Source organism: Triturus cristatus, chromosome 11 (genome assembly GCF_964204655.1).
Source record: "Triturus cristatus chromosome 11, aTriCri1.1, whole genome shotgun sequence".
NCBI lineage: Eukaryota > Metazoa > Chordata > Amphibia > Caudata > Salamandridae > Triturus > Triturus cristatus.
In genome coordinates, this window is record NC_140594.1 from 1089361237 (window position 1) to 1089381848 (window position 20612).

General features: G+C 40.1%; 1 protein-coding gene across 2 annotated transcripts in view; it reads right to left on the reverse strand.

Moving 5' to 3' along the window:
* CLDN11 (claudin 11) overlaps positions 1–20612 on the reverse strand; it is a 92677-nt gene that overhangs the window by 27368 nt on the left and 44697 nt on the right. Inside the window, exon 3 of one of the 2 annotated variants that reach the window (XM_085635471.1) lies at positions 11846–17215. The exons of the other annotated variant lie outside the window; for it this stretch is intronic. Coding sequence (XP_085491597.1) covers positions 16980–17215 — 236 coding nt within the window. The 3' untranslated portion in view covers positions 11846–16979. Of the gene's footprint in view, positions 1–11845; positions 17216–20612 lie in introns of those variants that run through there. 2 annotated transcript variants of the gene reach the window in all.

The following is a 20612-nucleotide window of genomic DNA, read 5'->3' on the forward strand; positions in this document are numbered from 1 at the left end:
TGTGGTGACGGGTACGCATACACGCCCACTGACGTTGTAGCGGTACGCAGGGATTGGTGGACATGCCCCCCAAAGTGATCAGACCCTGGAGGTAATGTATGTACAGAATATGGTATTTTTAAAATTAGGTAGAGGTTATGTTTCCTGCCCCTCACCCCCCCCTTTGCCCCTGGGTGTTGTTCTGGACTTCTGTGGCGTGCGCGGCGGTTTCGGTGCACCAGGTCGTAGGCTAGGAGGGCCGGGATGACACATAGGATGGGGTCCATGGCTGTCCGTCGCGTACCGGTGCTCCTTCTTCGCGTCGTCCTCAATTTCCCGGGAGTTTTTGGCTGCCGTAAAAAATGAGCCGTGCGGAGTGACGTAGGCACGAATCGTACTTGCTGGTCCGTAAAACGCTGCCTGACTCCGTCCGGACGTCACGTACGCGATGTCCCGGATCAGAATTGTGGGTATTTGTTAACCGCACGTAGATTTTACGATTCGCACGGAAATGGTATTTCGGTACGAATCGTACTTGCTGGTTTGTGTGGTGGATTTCCCGGGTAAGAGTCGTACGGAGAAAACGCTCCGTACGACCATTTGTACCCGGGTTTTACAGGATCGGAATCAGCACCTTTTTTTCAAATATTTTTTGTTGTTATTTTGTTTGTTTGTAATTTTGAATTGACTGTAGTGGGAATAGTAATTTTTACCCCTCTGCTATCCAACACTTTCCCTACTGTTGCACTTATTAAATTGGAAATAGTAAATTTTGCCTCTCCACTATACAACACTTTCCCTACTGTTGCACAAACTGGAGTGGGAATACTAATTTTTACCCCTCCATTATCCAACACTTTCCCTACTGTTGCAATGACTGGAGTGGGAATCGTAATTTTTACCTCTCAGGTATGCAACAATTTCTCTACTGTTGCACTGACTAGAGTGGGAATAGTAATTTTTACCCCTCTGCTATCCAACACTTTCCCTACTGTTGCACTTATTGGAGTGGGAATAGTAATTTTTACTACTCCGCTATCCAACACTTTCACTACTGTTACACTCACTGGAGTGGAAATAGTAATTTGTACCTCTCAGCTAAACAACACTTTCCCTACTGTTGCACTTCTTAGAGTGGAAAAATATGTTTTACCCCTCCGCTATCCAACACTTTCCCTACTGTTACACTCACTGGAGTGGAAATAGGAATTTTTACCTCTCCCCTATACAACACTTTCCCTACTGTTGCACTGACTGGAGTGGGAATAGTAATTTTCACCTCCTCCGCTATCCAACACTTTCCCTACTGTTGCACTTCTTAGAGTGGAAAAATATTTTTTACCACTCCGCTATCCAACACTTTCCCTACTGTTACACTCACTGGAGTGGAAATAGTAATTTTTACCTCTCCCCTATACAACACTTTCCCTACTTTTGAAATGACTGTAGTGGGAATAGTAATTTTTACCCCTCCGCAATCCAACACTTTCTCTACTGTTACACTCACTGGAGAAGTATTCGTATTTTTACCTCTCCGCTATGCAACACTTTCCCTACTGCTGCACTGACTGGAGTGGGAATAGTAATTTTTACCACTCTGCCAACCAGCACTTTCTCTACTGTTGCACTGACTGGAGTACGAATAGTAATTTTGACCCCTCCACTATCCAACACTTTCCCTACTGTTGAACTCTTTGGAGTGGGAAAAGTAATTTTTACCCCTACACTATCCAACACTTTCCCTACTGTAGCACTCACTGAATTGGGAATTGTAATTTTTACCCCACCGCTATCCAACACTTTCCCTACTGTTGCACTGATTGGAGTGGGAATAGTAATTTTTACCCCTCCGCTATCCAACACTTTCCCTACTGATGCAGTGACTGGAGTGGGAATAGTATTTTTTGCCCCCTCTGCTTTCCAACACTTTCCCTATTGTTGCACTCATTGGAGTGGGAACAGTAATTTCTACCCCTCCGCTATCCAACACTTTCCCTATTGTTACACTCACTTCAGTGGGAATAGTAATTTTTACCTCTCCGCTATCCAACACTTTCCCTACTGTTACACTCACTGAAGTGGGAATTGGAATTTTTACCCCTCCCCTATCCAACACTTTCCCTACTGTTGCACTCTTTGGAGTGGGAAAAGTAATTTTTACCCCTCCACTATCCAACACTTTCCCTACTGTAGCACTCACTGAATTGGGAATTGTAATTTTTACCCATCCGCTATCCAACACTTTCCCTACTGTTGCACTGATTGGAGAGGGAATAGTAATTTTTACCCCTCCGCTATCCAACACTTTCCCTACTGTTGCAGTGACTGGAGTGGGAATAGTATTTTTTGCCCCCTCTGCTTTCCAACACTTTCCCTATTGTTGCACTCATTGGAGTGGGAACAGTAATTTCTACCCCTCCGCTATCCAACACTTTCCCTATTGTTACACTCACTTCAGTGGGAATAGTAATTTTTACCTCTCCGCTATCCAACACTTTCCCTACAGTTGCACTGACCGTAGTGGGAATAATAATTTTACCACTCTGCTATCCACCAATTTTCCTACTGTTGCACTGACTGGAGTGGGAATAGTAATTTTACCCTTCCGCTATCCAACACTTTCTCTACTGTTGCACACACTGGAGTGGGAATAGTACTTTTTAACACTCCGCTATCCAACACTTTCCCTACTGTTGCACTCATTGGAGTGGGAATAGTAATTTTTAACCCCTCCGCTATTCAACTCTTTCCCTACTGTTGCACTGACTGGAGTGGGAATAGTAAATGCTATCCCTCTGCTATCGAACACTTTCCCTACTGTTGCACTGACTGGAGTGGGAATAGGAATTTTTACCCCTCCGCTATCCAACACTTTCTCTACTGTTGCACTGACTGGAGTTGAAATAGTAATTTTTACCCCTCCACTATCCAACACTTTGCCTACTGTTACACTCACTGGAGAGGAAATCGTAAGTTTTCACCCCTCCGCTATCCAACACTTTCCCTACTGTTGCACTCATTGGAGTGGAAATAGTAATTTTTACCCCTCCACTATCCAACACTTTCCCTACTGTTACACTCACTGGAGTGGGAATAGTAATTTTTACGTCACCGCTATCCAACACTTTCCCTACTGTTGCACTGACTGGAGTGGGAACAGTAATTTTTACCCCTCCGCTATGAAACACTTTTCCTACTGTTGCACCTATTGGAGTGGGAAAAGTAATTTTTACCCCTCCGCTATCCACCACTTTCCCTACTGTTGCACTAACTGGAGTGGGAATAGTAATTTTTGCCCCCCCCCGCTTTCCAACACTTTCCCTACTGTTGCACTTATTGGAGTGGGAATAGTAGTTTTTACCCCTCCGCTATCCAACACTTTCCCTACTGTTGCACTCACTGGAGTGGGAATAGTAATTTTTACCCCTCCGCTATCCAACACTTTCCCTACTGTTGCATTGATTAGATTGGGAAATTTGAGTTTAAATATTTTTAAATAGTTTAATGTTTTAATGGATACTAGAATTTGTTTTAACATAAATTTTATGTTATTTGAATATGTATATATATATTTTTTGTTACATATTTATATCTATAAATTAAATGTTAATTGATAGTTTATTAATTGTTTTAAAGTAAATATATATATTAATTATCATATATGTGTTTTTATGTTTTTTAGGCTAAGTTCATTTGTTATTTTTGTTAAAAATTATACTAAATCTATTAATTTATTTTTAATCATGTTGATTATTTAATATATTTAATATGTATTCGTTTATTTTGCAGATATATAACAAATGATATTTTTTACATCTATATTTATGTCATCGATATTTTTGTTTCAATATTTTTTTACTCACCTTTATAAATATAAGATGTCGATATTCTTGACATCTATATTTATGACTCAATATTGTGGTATGGGGATGTTTTGGGTGTCGATGTTTTGTCAGTGAACCGAGACAGCATGAGGGAAAGGTGTGTCTCTGAACTACGAATGAGTTTTGCTTGGTCTTTTTAATTTGGAGTGTTCCATCCCTAACTAGCATCTATGCAAATTGAAAAGAATTGTGATCCCCAGTGTCTATCATGGACATGGTTCAGGAGATTATCTCCTCCTCTTGATAAAGTTTGGACATAGGCTGATCCATTCAGTAAAGCACATGTGCAGTGATGGAATTATGTTTATAATTTTAAGTGGTAATGGGCTTGAGTGCACTACACAACAGAGTGATTAAGAGAGAAATTCTTAGCTTAAAAGTCAAGTGGGGCAGGGTTCAACAGATGTGTTTAAATACTTCAGGAGCTCAGTGTGATCAAGATATTAAGGAAACCCACTGGTTTGCTAATAGTAACTGTACCTGTAAACAAACCCTGTCATTAAACAGACACAATGAACTGCTGCTAAATAACTGAACTAGTCTCCAACATGGATCACTGACGGAATATCGGAAACAAACTGTAAAGCTTGGTGGGAATCGACTGGTGACCGGCTTCCTAGCTGGCCGCCATGTTCCCTTCTACCCCTAATTTATAGTCTGAAGGGAGTTCAGTCTTGTGGAGATGTTACTGTGTTTTTTTGTTTAAGAGGTTAGTGGGATCCGGCTCGAAGTGGCAATTGCTAATTGCCAATAAGAGGTCAGGGAGGGTTCCCATGGGTGGGGTGGGGGTTCCGGGGGGTTGGGGGTTGTTGCATGTGTCTTGGTGGGGGGCATTGGGAAAATTTTTAAAAATCCGTAATAGGGTCCTCATGTGACGTCATAAATTCCTGTAGACAGAGGCGGGGTGGAATAAGGACAACGATGGGGGATAGATCTACCCATGGAGGAAGTAGACTCCTTGAAGTATTATGCTGGAATGTTAATGGTCTTAGAGTCAGAAGAAGACAGCATGTGATCCTGCAGAATCTCAAAGATAGTCCAGCTAGGATCCTAATGATCCAAGAAACTCATCTGCTACAATCAGAATGTAAGGCATTGTTTGATAAACAAAGATGGGTTGCCAAGACTGTAGCTTCCGATCAACAATGCTGTTCGAAGGGGGTCGCCATAACTCTTAAAGTGAATTCAGGAGTTGAGCTTATTAAGACGCAGGTAGATGACAGAGGGTGTTGGGTAATAGCTGAAGTTAAATATCAAGATGCTAAATATACCCTGGTTAGTTAGTATGGACCTAACAAGGATGATATTACTCCTCAGAGTAATCTTTGTCTTGCATTGGCAGATTTTGAGGCTCCACTTATATTAGGTGGAGACTTCAATGTGCTCCTAAATAATAAGCTGGATAGATCATCCCCCCGAACTCCGATAGCAGCTCCGCGAGTTTAAGCCAATCTCTTGACAATGTTAAAAAATCTTAATCTTTGTGATGTCTGGAGGAAATAAATGGGGGAAATCAGGGAGTACTCCTTTTACAGTAAAAATAATTCCCATTGTTCCAGAATTGATTATATATTTATGGAACACCCAGAACTTGCTGAAGTAAGCCTAATTGAATATCTTCCTATTCACCTCTCCGATCATGGAGCCATAGCCTTGAATTTGAATCTTCCCCCAGAGCTTTCTCTAAGGAGATTGACTCTGAATAGGAGACTTCTCCGTCAACCATCTATCCCAGGCCTAATAAAGAGGGAAACAGCTATTTTCCTCCAGTATAATCTGGGGTCAGTCTCCTTACATATAGTCTGTGATTCTTTTAAGGCCTGGTTGAGAGGGACGTTAAAAGGAGCAGTTATGGGTTCGGCCAGATCAGAGAAAAAAGAGATGGCCGATTTAGAGATGCGGCTAGCAGGGGCTGAGGCAGATCTGAAGGTAAGGCGGCCCTCGGGTGTAGGGAATGAAAGTTTACTAAGGAGAGTGGAAGACCTCCAGCTGAAGTTTAGACTTAAGTCTGAAGAGATACTACTTCAAAAGTGGGAGGTAAGCAAAATGAGGGACTTTGATCAGAGTGAGAATTGTGGCAAACGTCTCTCCATGAAAAGCAGAGTTGATGGATCTTGCAACTATACCAGTAAGATTAAAGTGGGCACCCAAATTATGGCGGATAAAGGGGATATTGAGCAGGCTTTTGCGGAATTCTTTCAGGGGCTTTATCATGAAGATCTCTTGGCCGAGGAAGAGGACATTGATAGGTGGCTTAATGAGAAACAGCTTCCAACATAAAATTTGGATAGCCAAAAAATCCTTTCTCAAGATATAACAGGGAGTGAGATACTGTCCGTCCTAAACAAAGCCAAGAAAGGGAAAGCGGCAGTACCCGATGCAATTCCAACTGAGGTTTATATTTTATTGATGGAGGAAATCATTCCGGTTTGGGTGAAAATGTTTAACGAAATCCTAGGAGGTATTTCTCCTCTGCCCGACTCATGGAGTGAGGCTGTTATTACACTGATTCTGAAGCCCAGGAAGGATTCAACCCAGTGCCAGTCATACCGGCCAATTTCATAATTAAACTATTGAATGTTCGTGGGGCCGATAATTCATGAAGATCAAAAGGGCTTCCTTCCGGGCAGACAGATGCCAGACTTGGTGTACACCTTAATTGGTGCGGTGGATTTGGCGACCAAGCGGGGCCTCCCTCTTTCAATCACCACGCCGACACAGCTAAAGCCTTCGATCAAGTTAATTGGCAATACTTAAGTAGGACCTTGAAGGTTTTGATTTTGGTTTTGGCGACCGTTTTAGGGAGGTCCTTAGGAAAATATATAAAGCTCAGTGGGCTCGGATATTGGTTAAGGGCAGCCTTCCCCCTGTGGTCACAATAGAGTGTGGTACTAGGCAGGGTTGCCCACTTTCCCCCATTCTTTTTTACTTATATATCGAGCCCCTGGCCCAGAGTTTAAGGCAGAACATAAAGATCACTCCTTTTGTAATAAATGGGTATACGAGGAAATTAGCATTATATGCTGACAATTTAATCTTACTATCCTCAAATGTTAATATCTCACTACTTGAGCTCCTTATTGAAGTCCAGGTTTTTGGGAAACTTTCCGGCTATAAAGCCAATAGTGATAAAAGCCGAGATCATGGCATGGAACATCACAGATCATGGGGTGAAGTTTGCTAAGGAGCTAAGATACCTCGGAGTGACAATAACGCAAGAGCTCAGAAAGCTCTAAAAGGTTTACCTGGAAAGAGTTTCTAAGGAGGTGGATGCTCTATTAAAAAGATGGCAGAATGTCCCACCATCCCACTATGGGCGGGTGAATCAGACTAAAATGCGTGTGCTCCCAAAGTATGCCTTTCTGTTTAACAACATTCCTCTGGAGTTTGGTAAAGGTGACCTGCTTAAAATACAGGGCAAAATTTCCTCCTTCATTAGGGCAGGTAAAGGGATCAGGCTCTCGTGGAAGAAATTAAGATGTAAACTTACACATGGGGGAATTGGCTTACCAGATTTTCAGTTGTGCTGTTGGGCCTACCAATTAAAAAACTGTAGGATGCTACTTCTTAGTCCAGATAGTTCGCCGATTGGCAGTATGTTTAAAGCCATGTTATCCGATGTAGTGGAGGTAGGATTTATATATAAATTTGGCACTCCTAAACTCCTAAAAAAAAGTCCGTCTGAAATCGTTTTATACGGCGGCCAAGCTCTGGTCGGACTGTTGGGCATGTTTGGGTCTCTCCTACTATAGTGACTGGGCCCGAGTGTGAAACTCCCATGGAACACCGGAATGTCTATTTGACGTTTTAGTTCAACCATTAAAAGAAGTTGGAGTCAAACACTGGAAAGACATAGTGGTAGGTAATAACTGTCTCCCCTGAGACTTTTGGAGGAATATTACCAGCGTTGCTCTTTCCAGGTTTAAATTTTACCAAATCTCATTATGGTGTAAGAGTCAACACTGGCCATTATTAGAAGACAACGCTATGGAAATGAGCTACAAGATCTGACTCCAAAAAAGAAAAAAGTAGCACAGTGTTATAATCATCTCCTTGCTGCTGTTGACAGGAAACTGGAACACCCATACGTGGTCTGGGAGAAGTGCTTGCCAAGTAAGGAGCTGAAAGATCTCTGGCAAGTATTTGTAGACACACTTTACCCATTGATTAAATCAGCCGTACTTAGGAGAAACCACTTTTTTAAGCTCCACAGAATATACTGTTCCCCACTTAAAGGCAGTGGAGAAGCCAGGAGTATGAGATGTGGTGCCCAGAAGGCGGATGATATCCATGTGTTTGTTTCCTGTCCTAAAATCCATGAACTCTAGGGAAATGTGGGTAAGACACTCTCCAAGGCTCTGGGTATCGAGGTTATTTTGTTTGGCATTGTTTTGACGCCTGAAGGGGTATTAGGCTCTATATGCCCCATGGGGTTACAGAATAAATTGATGTTTTATCTGATTCTGTTAGCTAGGAGAGAGATCTGTAAATTATGGTGTCAGGTGATGCCCCCAACTTGGAGTGCCTGGTGGAACTCAGAAGGATACTATAGAGATTTAGAAAAGAAGGTTAATGCATATAGAGAAAGATCAGACCCTGGGTTATTTTGGAACTTGTTGGATGATTTAGAACTTGATTAGACCAGACTACTTTACAGGATAAGCTCCAATGATTATACCTCTTGGTCAGCTCAAGATGTGTGCTGCGGGTGGTCCCCGTAAGAACATCAGCTGAAATTGGAACCACCAATTTATAAGCAGCAGGGGTGGATCAGGCCGAGAGGTTGCTATAGTTACGGAGGTCATTGGAGGAGAAAAAAAAGAATATCGGAAACAAAAATATCCCTGGACAGAATATTGTGTCAAAAATATCAAGGAACATAATATCAAGAAGGTAAGTGCAAATAAGTAAGTATAGCTTTACTATTCTTAACTCCACATCTGCGTACCTTGATGATAAATATTGTCAAAGTAAATACATGTGGAGTTATATATAGACTTTGCTTACCGAAAGAAATATACTTTCATGATATTTTTGTCCTCAATATTCTTCACACAATATTTTGTCACACTTTATTTTTGTTTCCGATATTTTGTCTAACCACAATCCAACATCTGACCCAACAAACAAGATGCGCCGTTCACTGATTCAATTCAATCTAAGATGGAATGTCACATTCCACTGCATTCATGGGTTCACCATTTTTCTGGTGTATAGTGGAAAAAGAGCGAAGAGTCTGGTCATTCTCTACTGTTTAACAAGCTGTATTTTATTTCTCCTTGGTTATTAAAGCAATCAAGGCCAGTGCACGGGCCTGATGAGGTGCCTATGGATCTTTTTTTAATGCAATGTTCACCTATGGGGGCCCATGATTACCAATGCTAACAAAGCAGAATGCACCACCAAAATGTCATCCTCATGGCCAAAGTCTCTCATTAACCCAATGGTTAAGAAAGGAAACAGAGAAGATCTTCCTTGTTATTGGCTATTATCTCTTATAAATTCTACAATAAAAATTCTAGGTAGAACACTATTACCTAGAATAGAGGAATGGGCCGAATCTAATGAACTTTTACCTGAATCACAGTTTGGGTTTAGTGCTATGTTAGGTACAGTAGAACAATGACTAAATATACATCTAATTTTAAGTTAATATGTATCCTCTGAATACGGTTCACTATGCTTGGCAATCATGGATTTAAGTTCTGATTTTGACTGCTTAAATCAAACTAAATTGTTGGCTATTTTAGAATTATTGGGCCTATACAAACATATTATCAACTTTCTGTGCTGTGTACATAGTGACCTAAGAGCTAGTTAGATTTGTCAAGGTGGACAAGTGCACAGACATTTTTAATTTAGAAACAGAAGTCATTCAGGGTTGCGTCCCCGCACTTACCTTTTTTGTACTGTACACAAATCAATTGGAGAGCACCCGAAGGGAAAAACCCAGGATGCCCCTAGACTAGGTGATACATATCTACCTGTGCTGTTATATGCAGATGACACACTCAATATGCAGATAACTGAAAATGATCATAAGAACTTGGTTGACTCTTACCTCTCACTCATGGGTGGCCTCGACCCAACAACTAACTTCTCTAAGACATGTAGTTTGACAACAGGTCCAAAAGCAATGAAGAAAAATAACTTTTCAATAAAAAAGAATGAAGTGCCTCAGTCCTAGTTATTTTGTTATTTAAGTATTTAATGTAACAGAATGAATTCTTAGTCTCATTTCTTACAATGTAGTATGCTTATATTTACCAAGTCTCTGGATGCAACTTTCACATTTGCTATACGTTTGACAATAAACAAGTACATAATATTAAAATTATTTACAACAGCAGGTGAATTTCTGTAACCACTAATGGTGCTGGTGTCTGGGGATATTCTGACATCTATTGGAACTTCCTCATTGGATTTTACATGACACTAGGAGCTGGTTTGATGTATAGAGCTTAAGAATAAATTAGCCCCAGTTCTTTTGTGGACTTCATATTAAATCAAAATATTATTCTGGATTGCTTGAAGCTAGAGACTACTTAAAGGATATTATGACTGAACTACATTAAAAGCATACAAAATGATTTGGGATGTCCTCAAATATCAAAGACTTCCTAAATATACCTAGAGGAGATAAACTATAGGTGAAGAACAGTATTTTAGAGAGACGGTGAAACTTAAGGGGAAGTAATGAGCTGGGCAAATCCATTGTTAGATCATTTACGCCAATAAAAATTACAGTTAGCTTGAAAACATATCTATCATATCTACCTCTTGTAGCTAATGTTTATTTAGAGGAATTTGGTGACACAATTCGGGGCCAGATGTAGGTGGCCAAATAGCGAGCGCTAATGCTGAAATTAGCAGAATTTCAGCATTTGCGATCGGTATTTGGCTGCGAGCAATGTAGGTGAGTTTAAACCTACTAGCAAAATAAGGAATCGCTAAATTGCGATTCCTTATTTTGCTCTTGCATTTAAGGAATAGGAAATTGTGATTCCTTAAATGCAATGTAAGTAGCACAAAAGAAAGTGCACTTTAGCCTTAAGGAATCGCTAATTACCATCAACTTCAAGTTGGTGGTAATTATCGATTTCCTTTAAAAAAGCACATTTTTGCTTTTTTTAAAGTGCCATGTGGTACACATTCATGCCCCTAGGGCATTTATGTGCGCCACATGTGCACACATGCACATTTCAGGGGTGCAACAGGGTGTCCTTTTGACACCCTGGCACCCTTGAAATAACGCCCGCTATTTGCCATTCTTTACTAGCGAATCGCAAATTGTGGATATCTTCCCATTCATTCCTATGGGCCTCCTAGCCCATAGGGATGAATGGGTAGGTATTCCTTATTAGTTAATCTCAATTTGCAATTCGTTATTAAGGAATATTAAGGAATGGCTAATATTTTAGCGATTCCTACCTACATTCAATTTTGCGAGTCCTTAATAGCGAATCGGTAAAAATCGCTATTAAGGAATCGCAAATTTGATTTTACCTACATCTAGCCCTCAGTGTTTAAATAACACTTCAGCAAATATCCTTTCTGCTAAACTGTTCTTCGACACACTATGCACATCTGTGTCCCTCTGACAACAAATCTCTGGAGGCGATGTTGCATTTTATGTTTTGACACATGTTATAGGAACTCTCACATTAGATTTCAGATACGTTGATTAAGGTACAGAAATTGCACTAGTTGGTGGGCAGCTTTCTTGCACTTACAGAACTTACTTTCATTTGCTGGTTCAATGGGTTGCTTCTTAACTGCTTATGTTAGACTGGGAACAAATTCTTGTAGTTAATGTATGTGTTGCTACTGATGCTTTAATGCAATAATTGTAATTGTATATTTGTTTGTATGCTTATTTTAACCGAAATAAACCTCTGATGGTGATCTAAAATTGTCTAGAGTTAGTGAATTTTTACTATATCCATAAAGAACAAACATATTTAAAAAAAATAAAAGAAATGCAAAAGCTGACATGATTGTTTATTATATTTCATATACAAGCAAGACAAAAGAAATGTACACATTACGTTACATAAGAATGCCTTCAAATAAATGGACAAATCTGGTTAAAAGAGGTCAGTTGAACACAAAATATCTGTTAACATATGAATTAATGAACAGTATTAATGTGAGCAAAAGAAAAATAACAATGAAACTTATTAAGAAATATGCTTAGAACTGATAACTGAAACTAATAATTATTTGGAACTCTGTACAAAAATAGATAATGAAAATGAATATAATATGTACATATTGCCCATTGCAAGCTCTAGTTTCTTTCCGTTCCCCTCAGACACACAACCAAGGTCTCTCAGGATTTAAACGAAGTATACTGCTGCCATAGCAAATTTTTTACAAACTATTTACACTAAAGTGACCAATTTAGTCTTCAAAAATGCAATATATAAAAACTATTCCTAGTATTGTCTGTTATTTTATGTTTCTTTTTTAATGATGAGCAGGGTGAATATAAAAGGCACAACTAGAGATGGAACCCAATATAAAAAATAAAGGCAAGGTAAAGGAGAATAGTATCTCTTGTTACGCTTTCCGGTATGATCTAAGCAAACCAATTTTCCATCCAGCAAGGTTTAGTTCGTAGAATACCATATAAAACATTGACAGTAGGGCAAATCTAGGTGGACAGACTGCTCGAAGTACTAACAATGGTTTCTAAAGGCACTTGCTGGGTGAATGTGTTCCGTCCATAAACAATGGGTACATGTTGTATACAGACTGATTGCAAAGTGTTTTTGTTTTGTAGAGGATCTTTATAGGCTATAATTATCCAATAGGTAAGATCATGTTGGTTCTCTGAAGGACTTTGCTGCTATTCATTAACCTATAGGAATTGCGTTATCATATGTTATTTAACTCAGGGATTAAAAAGGCATGATAGTTAATCAAATCACATAATGCATTACTGGGTAGATGGTGATTGCGGACAAAATGTGAGCAAAATCATAGTAACTAAATTGTGTGCAAAAAATAATAAAAAACAAATTTCCTAATGATAATAATGGAGACAAACACTTTTTTAGTCAAATTCTCCATCAGCTGATAACCTATTCTGTATACTGGAAACGCATTTTTGGTGCTCTTTGTAAAATAAACAATAGGAATTTCTGTTTTTCAAGGATACAATTGTGCATAAAATATATGTGTTATGTTTGTGGTTTTTATAAATACTGATCCTCTTGCATGGATGACAGTTTCACCCGCTTATTTTTTCCAGCTCTTCAGGCCTAACCTAACCATCTCACACATTGATAATGCTGCTTTAGTCACATATCATTACTTCCTAATGCTAACGATGGATCATACAGCTCATTTAAAAAAAACTCATCCACTCCCTCTAGAAGCCAGGCCCCCAGAAAATAGGTGCTTGGAAAAATGGAAATACAAATGGTTCGAACTTAGGTGGTACACAATGAAATCCCCTGTTGATAAAGAAGTCTATAGGTCGCTGCTGTACAGTTACAATAATAAGATTAAAACAGCTCACAATTATTACAAAACCTCAACAAATAACCAAGCTGGAAATTCTGCAAAAGAGCTTTACAAACTTCTGAACAATTTTGTAAACTCTCGAGCCTGTAGTCGTACTATTCCGTTCTCATACAAAATTATACGACTCCCTGGCTGACATTTTTGAAGAAAAAATGTACATTATTTATAAGACTTTTCCAGTCAACTAGGAACAGCAGGAGATGGAGCCTGATTTTAGCTGGCCTCCTCGAATGCCATCAATGTCGTGGATAAATTTGAGCCATGCTCTTTGGAGCAGGAGCAGGAGATGTTGGCCCTTGCTAAATTAGGCTCACCTCTGGACCTATGCCCCCCTATGATAACCTCCTGCTTAGCCAATTCCATTGCACCATCAGTAATGGTGCTCTATAATCCTCCTCTAGCTTCAGCCAAATGTCCGACCGAGTGGAAGTGTGCCCAAGTACCTCCTAATCTCACAAAGCACTCTGCCAATCTTGACAAATTTTCTAACTTCCGACTAATCTCGCTGCCCCCTCTGCTAGGAAAAGCTCTAGAAATTCACATCAATAAACAACTGGCAACCTTCCTACAAGAACACATGATCCTAGACCCCTCGCAATTGGGTTTGAGAGGGCGACATAGAACAGGGACTGCACTAGAGGCAGTCATTGATTCCATCAAACTGTCACTAGATGGAGGCACGCCAGTCCTGTTAGCACTACTGGACCTATCCACAGCCTTCCATACGCTCTATCGCTCAATTTTAATCTGCAGACTTCATGATGCAGGAGTATACGGTAATGCACAACATTGGCTCATGGATTTTCTTGTCAATCGAACCCAAACCATCTGTCTAGAGTCCTTTAAATTGAGAACAGTTTAGACCATAAAAGATGGCCCCTAGGGTTCCTGCTTGAGCCCATCACTATTTAACATCTACGTAGTGCCTCTAGCACAAATGGTGAGATCATGTGGATTTGAGTTCGTATCATATACTGATGACACCAAACTTCTCATCTCTTTCAAGACTGATACAGTAAAAGTGAAGTCTAAGTTTGCAAGCTGTGTGAGGGAAATCACTGATAGGATGACTAAAAATGGCCTCCAACTAAGTGGTGGAAAAACTGAGATTGTGCAATTCGGCAATGCACAAGAGATCTGGTTGGCTCATTGGTGGTCCGCAGAATTTCTCCCAGCCCCTTGACCAAAAACAGGTGGTCAATTATCTTGGTATAAAGTTTGACCAAACATTATCCATGAAAGGCCAAGTCAACACAGCCTGTGTGATCTGCTTTGCAACAATGTGCCTCCAAAAAATGTTTTCCCTTGGCTTCTATCCACCTCATGAAAGACTTTAGTCCAGGCACTAATTATATTCACTTTGGCTATGGGAATGCGCTGTTAGTGGCAGCTAATGACACCCTGCTGTCCAAACTTCAAGTTGTGCAGAATAAGGCTGCATTACTAATTTGTAACCTTACCCCACGTTCCTCTTTTGCACCTATTTTAAAAACCTTGCATTGGCTTCCCATTAGAAAATGGGCAATCTTCAAGCTATGCTGTCTGACTCATAAGGCATAAAGCAAGTCTCCTCCTGCCTATTTACATTCTAGACTTTGCCACTATCAGTCCACCAGATTTCTTAGGTCAACAAATGAAGCCCTTCTAAAGATTCCACGCATATGCACCTCCAGATTTGGTGGCAGGTCTTTCGCCTATCTAGCCCCAGTCTATTGGAAAAAAAATCCTTTTTATATTTGCATTTGTTATGATTTCATGACGTTCCAGAGGTTTTTAAAGACGTGGATATCCTAAAGTGCACTTCTGTCCTGAATAGCAAGTGCTGGGATACTTCTTCTGGAGTGAGTTGTGCACAATACAAGTGCGAGTAACATAACGTAACATTGCATGGCATATTCTCTTGCACCAAAACTGCAACCATGCTTGTAAAAAGCAGTCTTACGTTATTGTATTATCATGCATGACAACTTACCGCTAAACTTTTAAAGATGTGGAGAAGTGTTTAAACATATCTAAGAGTCCATCATGTTCTGTGTCTGATAGGCACAGCTGGAGAAAAAAGATGTATCACCAAACATCCATCCATCTGGCCATTTTTAATATTAGCCCTGATTTTCTGAAACTCTCATGAATATTTATCTAGAAAACAACAACCAAATGGTATGCATTTGTAGAAGTTGTAGACTATGACACCTTATGATACGACTGTACAAGATGTGATGATATTTCCTCAAGAAAGACATGTGTTACATCAACCTGGAGCACAATATCTGGAGGACTGCTAATAGGGTTGTGGTTACAGTTTTGTTCTTTCACTTGGAAAACAAAAGTACATGTGAAGGCTTCATTTCCCTTGCACACTTACAATCTTGTGAGTGTTGCATGCACTTTACAACATGTACAGCACCACCCAGGCCTGCTCTTTTTAGGATTAACTTGGAAAGTGCAAATACAAGTGGAAAGGCATTGTAAATGTTTGTGAATACGCATAGTTGCACCTTTCTCTGCATTAATGTCTTTTGCATTGTCCATACACCTTACACTCCTCTGAAAAACACCCATCTCTAGGTGTAGCAGTTGTGGGAATATGAGGTCAGCTTGTTTATAGGATGAAGATGCAACTGGCATCTCTGTCCAGAAAATCCTGCAGATGCTAACTTGGTGAGTCAAGGTTTGGAATGTATTTTTAAAGATGCAACTTTTCTGCACATGAATTTGTCTTAGTCTCAGAAATAAAAGGGCATATGGTCCATCATGACTCAGTTTCCTACTCAAAATTCTCCTCTTAGCCTGATATTTTCCAGAGATGATGAAAATAAATTGACTTAAACACTACTTTGCCCTTTATGCTATGTACAATCACTACTATTTTCACTCATTTCCAGTTGAGTCACCAAGAAACATATTCTTTCATAAGTCAGTTTACAGAAGAGAGAGGGAAAACCCAGTCGTCTGATCCAGAGATGAATAGCTTTTCACCTTAATGAAGCTTGCCAGTATATAACATATATCTGTAATGAGGAAATGTTAGTCATGAACTGGTTGAGTGCTCACTACTATTATTGGAAATGTATTCCAGTTGTGGTGAAAATGTCTCCGATCACCATACATTGCAGCTGATCTCTACAATTTACATTACGTTACTATATATCCTGTTACTATGCATGGAAGCGCCTAGGCATTGCTGTTTATGGAGAACAGATTAGACCATATATCTGATGAATTTAGGGGTACACTATTGTGGTTATTTCCCCAAGATGATGAGGAATAAAATATGTGCACAGACATCTGCGACAATATTGACAAATACATTCATTCAGGAACACCTCTTGTTATAATTGGTCTTATTGCTGCAAACTAATATATTTTACAAATCACACATTCTAGGCTTTCAATTGAAAACCACACAGAATATACTTTTATCCAGAAAAATTGTACATTTCTTGATCCTTTCTACATTGTGTGTCGCTTCACAGCAAAAATAAAATCATAAAACTGCAGGAGTAAACCTAACCTGTCCATTGGAGAACCAAAAAATGTAAATATTGCCAAGTCTGCCTCATAACAACCATGTGAGACTGTCCTTTATACATTCACACTCTTAGCGTGTGTTGGGGTACTGGATCCCTGTGAGGAATAATAAAAACGATTTTCAAGGAGGTCTTGGGACCTTCCCAGACAGCACGCGGAGATAGAACCGCCCAATAGTGAAAGGGCAGCCCCGATCCAGCCGGAATACAGTGAATAGCCAAACGTCACTATCTGAGACTCCTGATGGGCGCATACTGGAAACCAAATGGTGGCGATGGCGGCACAAATCGCTGGCAAGAAAGAAAAGATTAGTTCAGAGATTTAAGATACAAATCAAAAGAAAACATAAAACAAATTTTTGGGATTCAAAATAAAAAGAAAGAACTTAATATGAAATACATTCTGAAATAAATTGCTACAGTATTTTCTGAGCAGTTTACAGCTTAAAAGTAAAATTATATGCTGAGTAAAGAAATTAAATTGTTGTTATAATCTGTCACTATATAGTCTAGAGTGATGATTTAAGGAGACAGCACTGTGTTCTCTAATGCAAGTAATAGGCAGTTGGGAAATGGATCTACGCTCCAGGGATCTGCATAAAGGTACATACGTTGTAATGATGTGATTGGTACATTGGCCAACCTATGTAATAATAGAATCACAGGAGGCTATTCTTAATGTTCTTTAGGTCAAAACAAGTCAGGAGAGTTCTAGATATGTCCAAGGACCATGAGGCTACCACAGTAGAAGTTAGATATTATAAAGGACCAGCATAACATAACATAACATAAATTAACATAACATAAAATAACATAGCATAACGTAATATTACTCCTGACCATGATTATGTAAAATAATAGCTTTTTGGAAGTATTAAAATATATATTCTCTGTACACATATAGGGACAAATTACAACCTTCTACAAGGACAAGTCTTCACTTAGATTCCCCCCAAGATGCCACAAACCGAGGAAGAAAACTGGCATTCAGAGCTATGGTGGATTTCCTCACCTGTTCATGAGGTCATCCACTTGGAGGGCCTTAATCCCCGCTACTCTTATAGCATAACTATTCCATCAAACCCAGGGAAAGTGTTCAACAGAGTCATCCGTAACAGAATGAAGGAACAAGCTGACGCTCAGGTACGAGGCCAGCAAGTTGACTTACGCAAAGCTAGATCGTGCACACATCAGATTGCAGATTGCGCATCATCATTGAGCAGTCTGGAGAATGCTCCCCGCCCCCCATGTCAACTTTATCGAAGGAATTTGACAGCGTGGTTAGAGAGACCCTTTGGAAACTCCTCTGCCGCTACAGTGTGCCAGATAAATGTATAAGAAACAGCAGGCACTCTTACGAGGGAATGGCCTGCAAGACAGCTCTTGGAGGACTACTAATGGAAGCCCTCAAAGTGAGGACAAGAGTCTGCCAGGGTTGAGTGCTCTCGCATTTTTTCTTGCTGCTGGCCATAGACTGGATCATGAAGACATCCACAGTAAGGAAAAGAAATAGGATCCAGTGGATACATTGGACGCAGCTCTACAACCTGGACTTTGCAGGCGACCTGGCCCTACTCTTCGATATACATCTCCAGAAGCAAGTGAAGACTAAAAATGTGGCACCCACATCAGTAAAACTAGGCGTCAACATTCACAGAGAAAAGACCAGGCTCCTCAATGCTAACACGGCCATCACTACTGCAGTCACTTTTGCAGGTGATACACCTTCACCTATCTGGACAGTGTCATATACAAGCAGGGCGGCACAGACACCAAAGTCAAGGCAAGAATCAGCAAAGCAAGGGCTGCCTTCATTCAGCTAAAGAAGATCTGGTGCTCCCAGAGCCTAACGCTGCAAACCAAGATCGGGCTTTTTAACACCAATGTAAAATTGGTCCTTCTGTGGGGGACAACAGTGGCCACCATCAACAGAGTCCAGACCTTCATCAACCCATGTCTGAGGAAAATTCTCCAAATCAGCTGGCCAAACACCATCAGCAACAACGACCAGATTTCCCAACTCCCTGCTCATGAAGTAATCAGGAAAGGACGCTGGGGCTGGATGGGCCACACCCTACGCAAGCCTGCATCGAACACTAGCAGCCAACCCCTCATCTGGAACCCTCAAGGGAAAAGGAAAAGAGGAAGGCCACATCAAGGCTGACTGCAAACAGATGGGTCACACCTGGAGTCAGTTGGAAGAAAAGCAGAGGACAGAAATGGCTGGAGAGTCCTGGTTGCTGGATTATACCCCGGGAGGGGTAGTAGGCATAAGTAAGTACTCTGACTCCCCATTTTTCATGCAGAAAATGCAGCCAACTAGGAGGAAGAAAATAGCATGACCATGGCTTCTTAAGCCCACTGTGTCATCAATCCAGGAAGTTAACATCTGCCCCCCAAAGAATCAGAGATTTACCATATTTAGGTCTGTGACATTCTAGAACAAATCCAATGTTCTACCAAAATGTAAAACAACTGGTAGCTGAAACATTACAAACTAACATTTGAGACAGAGTTGAATTGGAGAGAGAGGGCACCTAGAAATTAACAAAAAGGATTAGCTGTGGCTATAAAATTCACAAAGCTTCGGCTCCAGTTCAAGACCTATAAATTTCTATTTTAACCTTTAAGTGGTTGTTAAATGTGCTACACAAATGCATGGGTTACAGATAAATTAATTGCATTATTTTTTTGATTATAGATTATGTAAGCGTTCATCACATCCCCGGCAACCATTCGCCTGCCCACCACTGGGAAGTCCCATGCTCATCCACTACATGTATAACAGTGGAAAATCTACTATACCGCTCAATTTCAAAAGCCGAAAAGCCTTAAATCGAAATATTTTAATTAATGACAATATTAACCATAAATCCACTTTATTTGTAAGTGTAAGGGTGGCATACTGCTGGACACATTTTTCGTAATGCATCTGTACATAGTATGCCATGATAAAGGAATGATCAATGTGTAGAAGATGTAATAAGCTAGAGATTAGCCAGTCTACAGTTTGGAAACAGACACAGGAATGGGGAGGCTACATGAACATTGCATTCCATCCTTAATCCTTTTTAAGGGTGTCTCCTCTTTCAGGTCTGCCTTAAAACACTTTTGCTGATAATTATGCATATGTTTACAGGAGTCCTCATTATTAAAAGGTATGCATGACAGATGCTGAACTGCTTTCCTTTTTAACATGTCACCCTCAAGGTAGTGACCTCCAACATGCTACACTACTTGGCAAACAAGATCAAAATCTCCAGTGCTGATATACAAAAAACAGCAATTACATCACCAAGCTTGAGACCAAGAATTAAAAGATGAAACTGAACAGAAGAAAAAACTTTTACTGCATTACATTCAGGATCTAGAAATCTATCCTGACATGTCTGTCTTCTATTTCTATAAAAAAAAACTCTAGACCCACCCTATGAAGGCCCACCTCATTATGAAGCAGCGAGTAGACCATCCTCATGAGCACAGTATGGAGAATGCCTCTGTTCCAACACATAACAGGCCTGCTTCACAAAGGGGTTCCGCACTTGTGGTAGAGGACCCGCAGCTGTTGGGGTGCGTATGCACTCAGGGCGGAATCTCTGCAATGAGAATTCTCATTGCTTTCCACATGCAATGCTTCATTGCTTTAGTAAGGATTGCAGCTTATAAATACACATACATACAGACATGC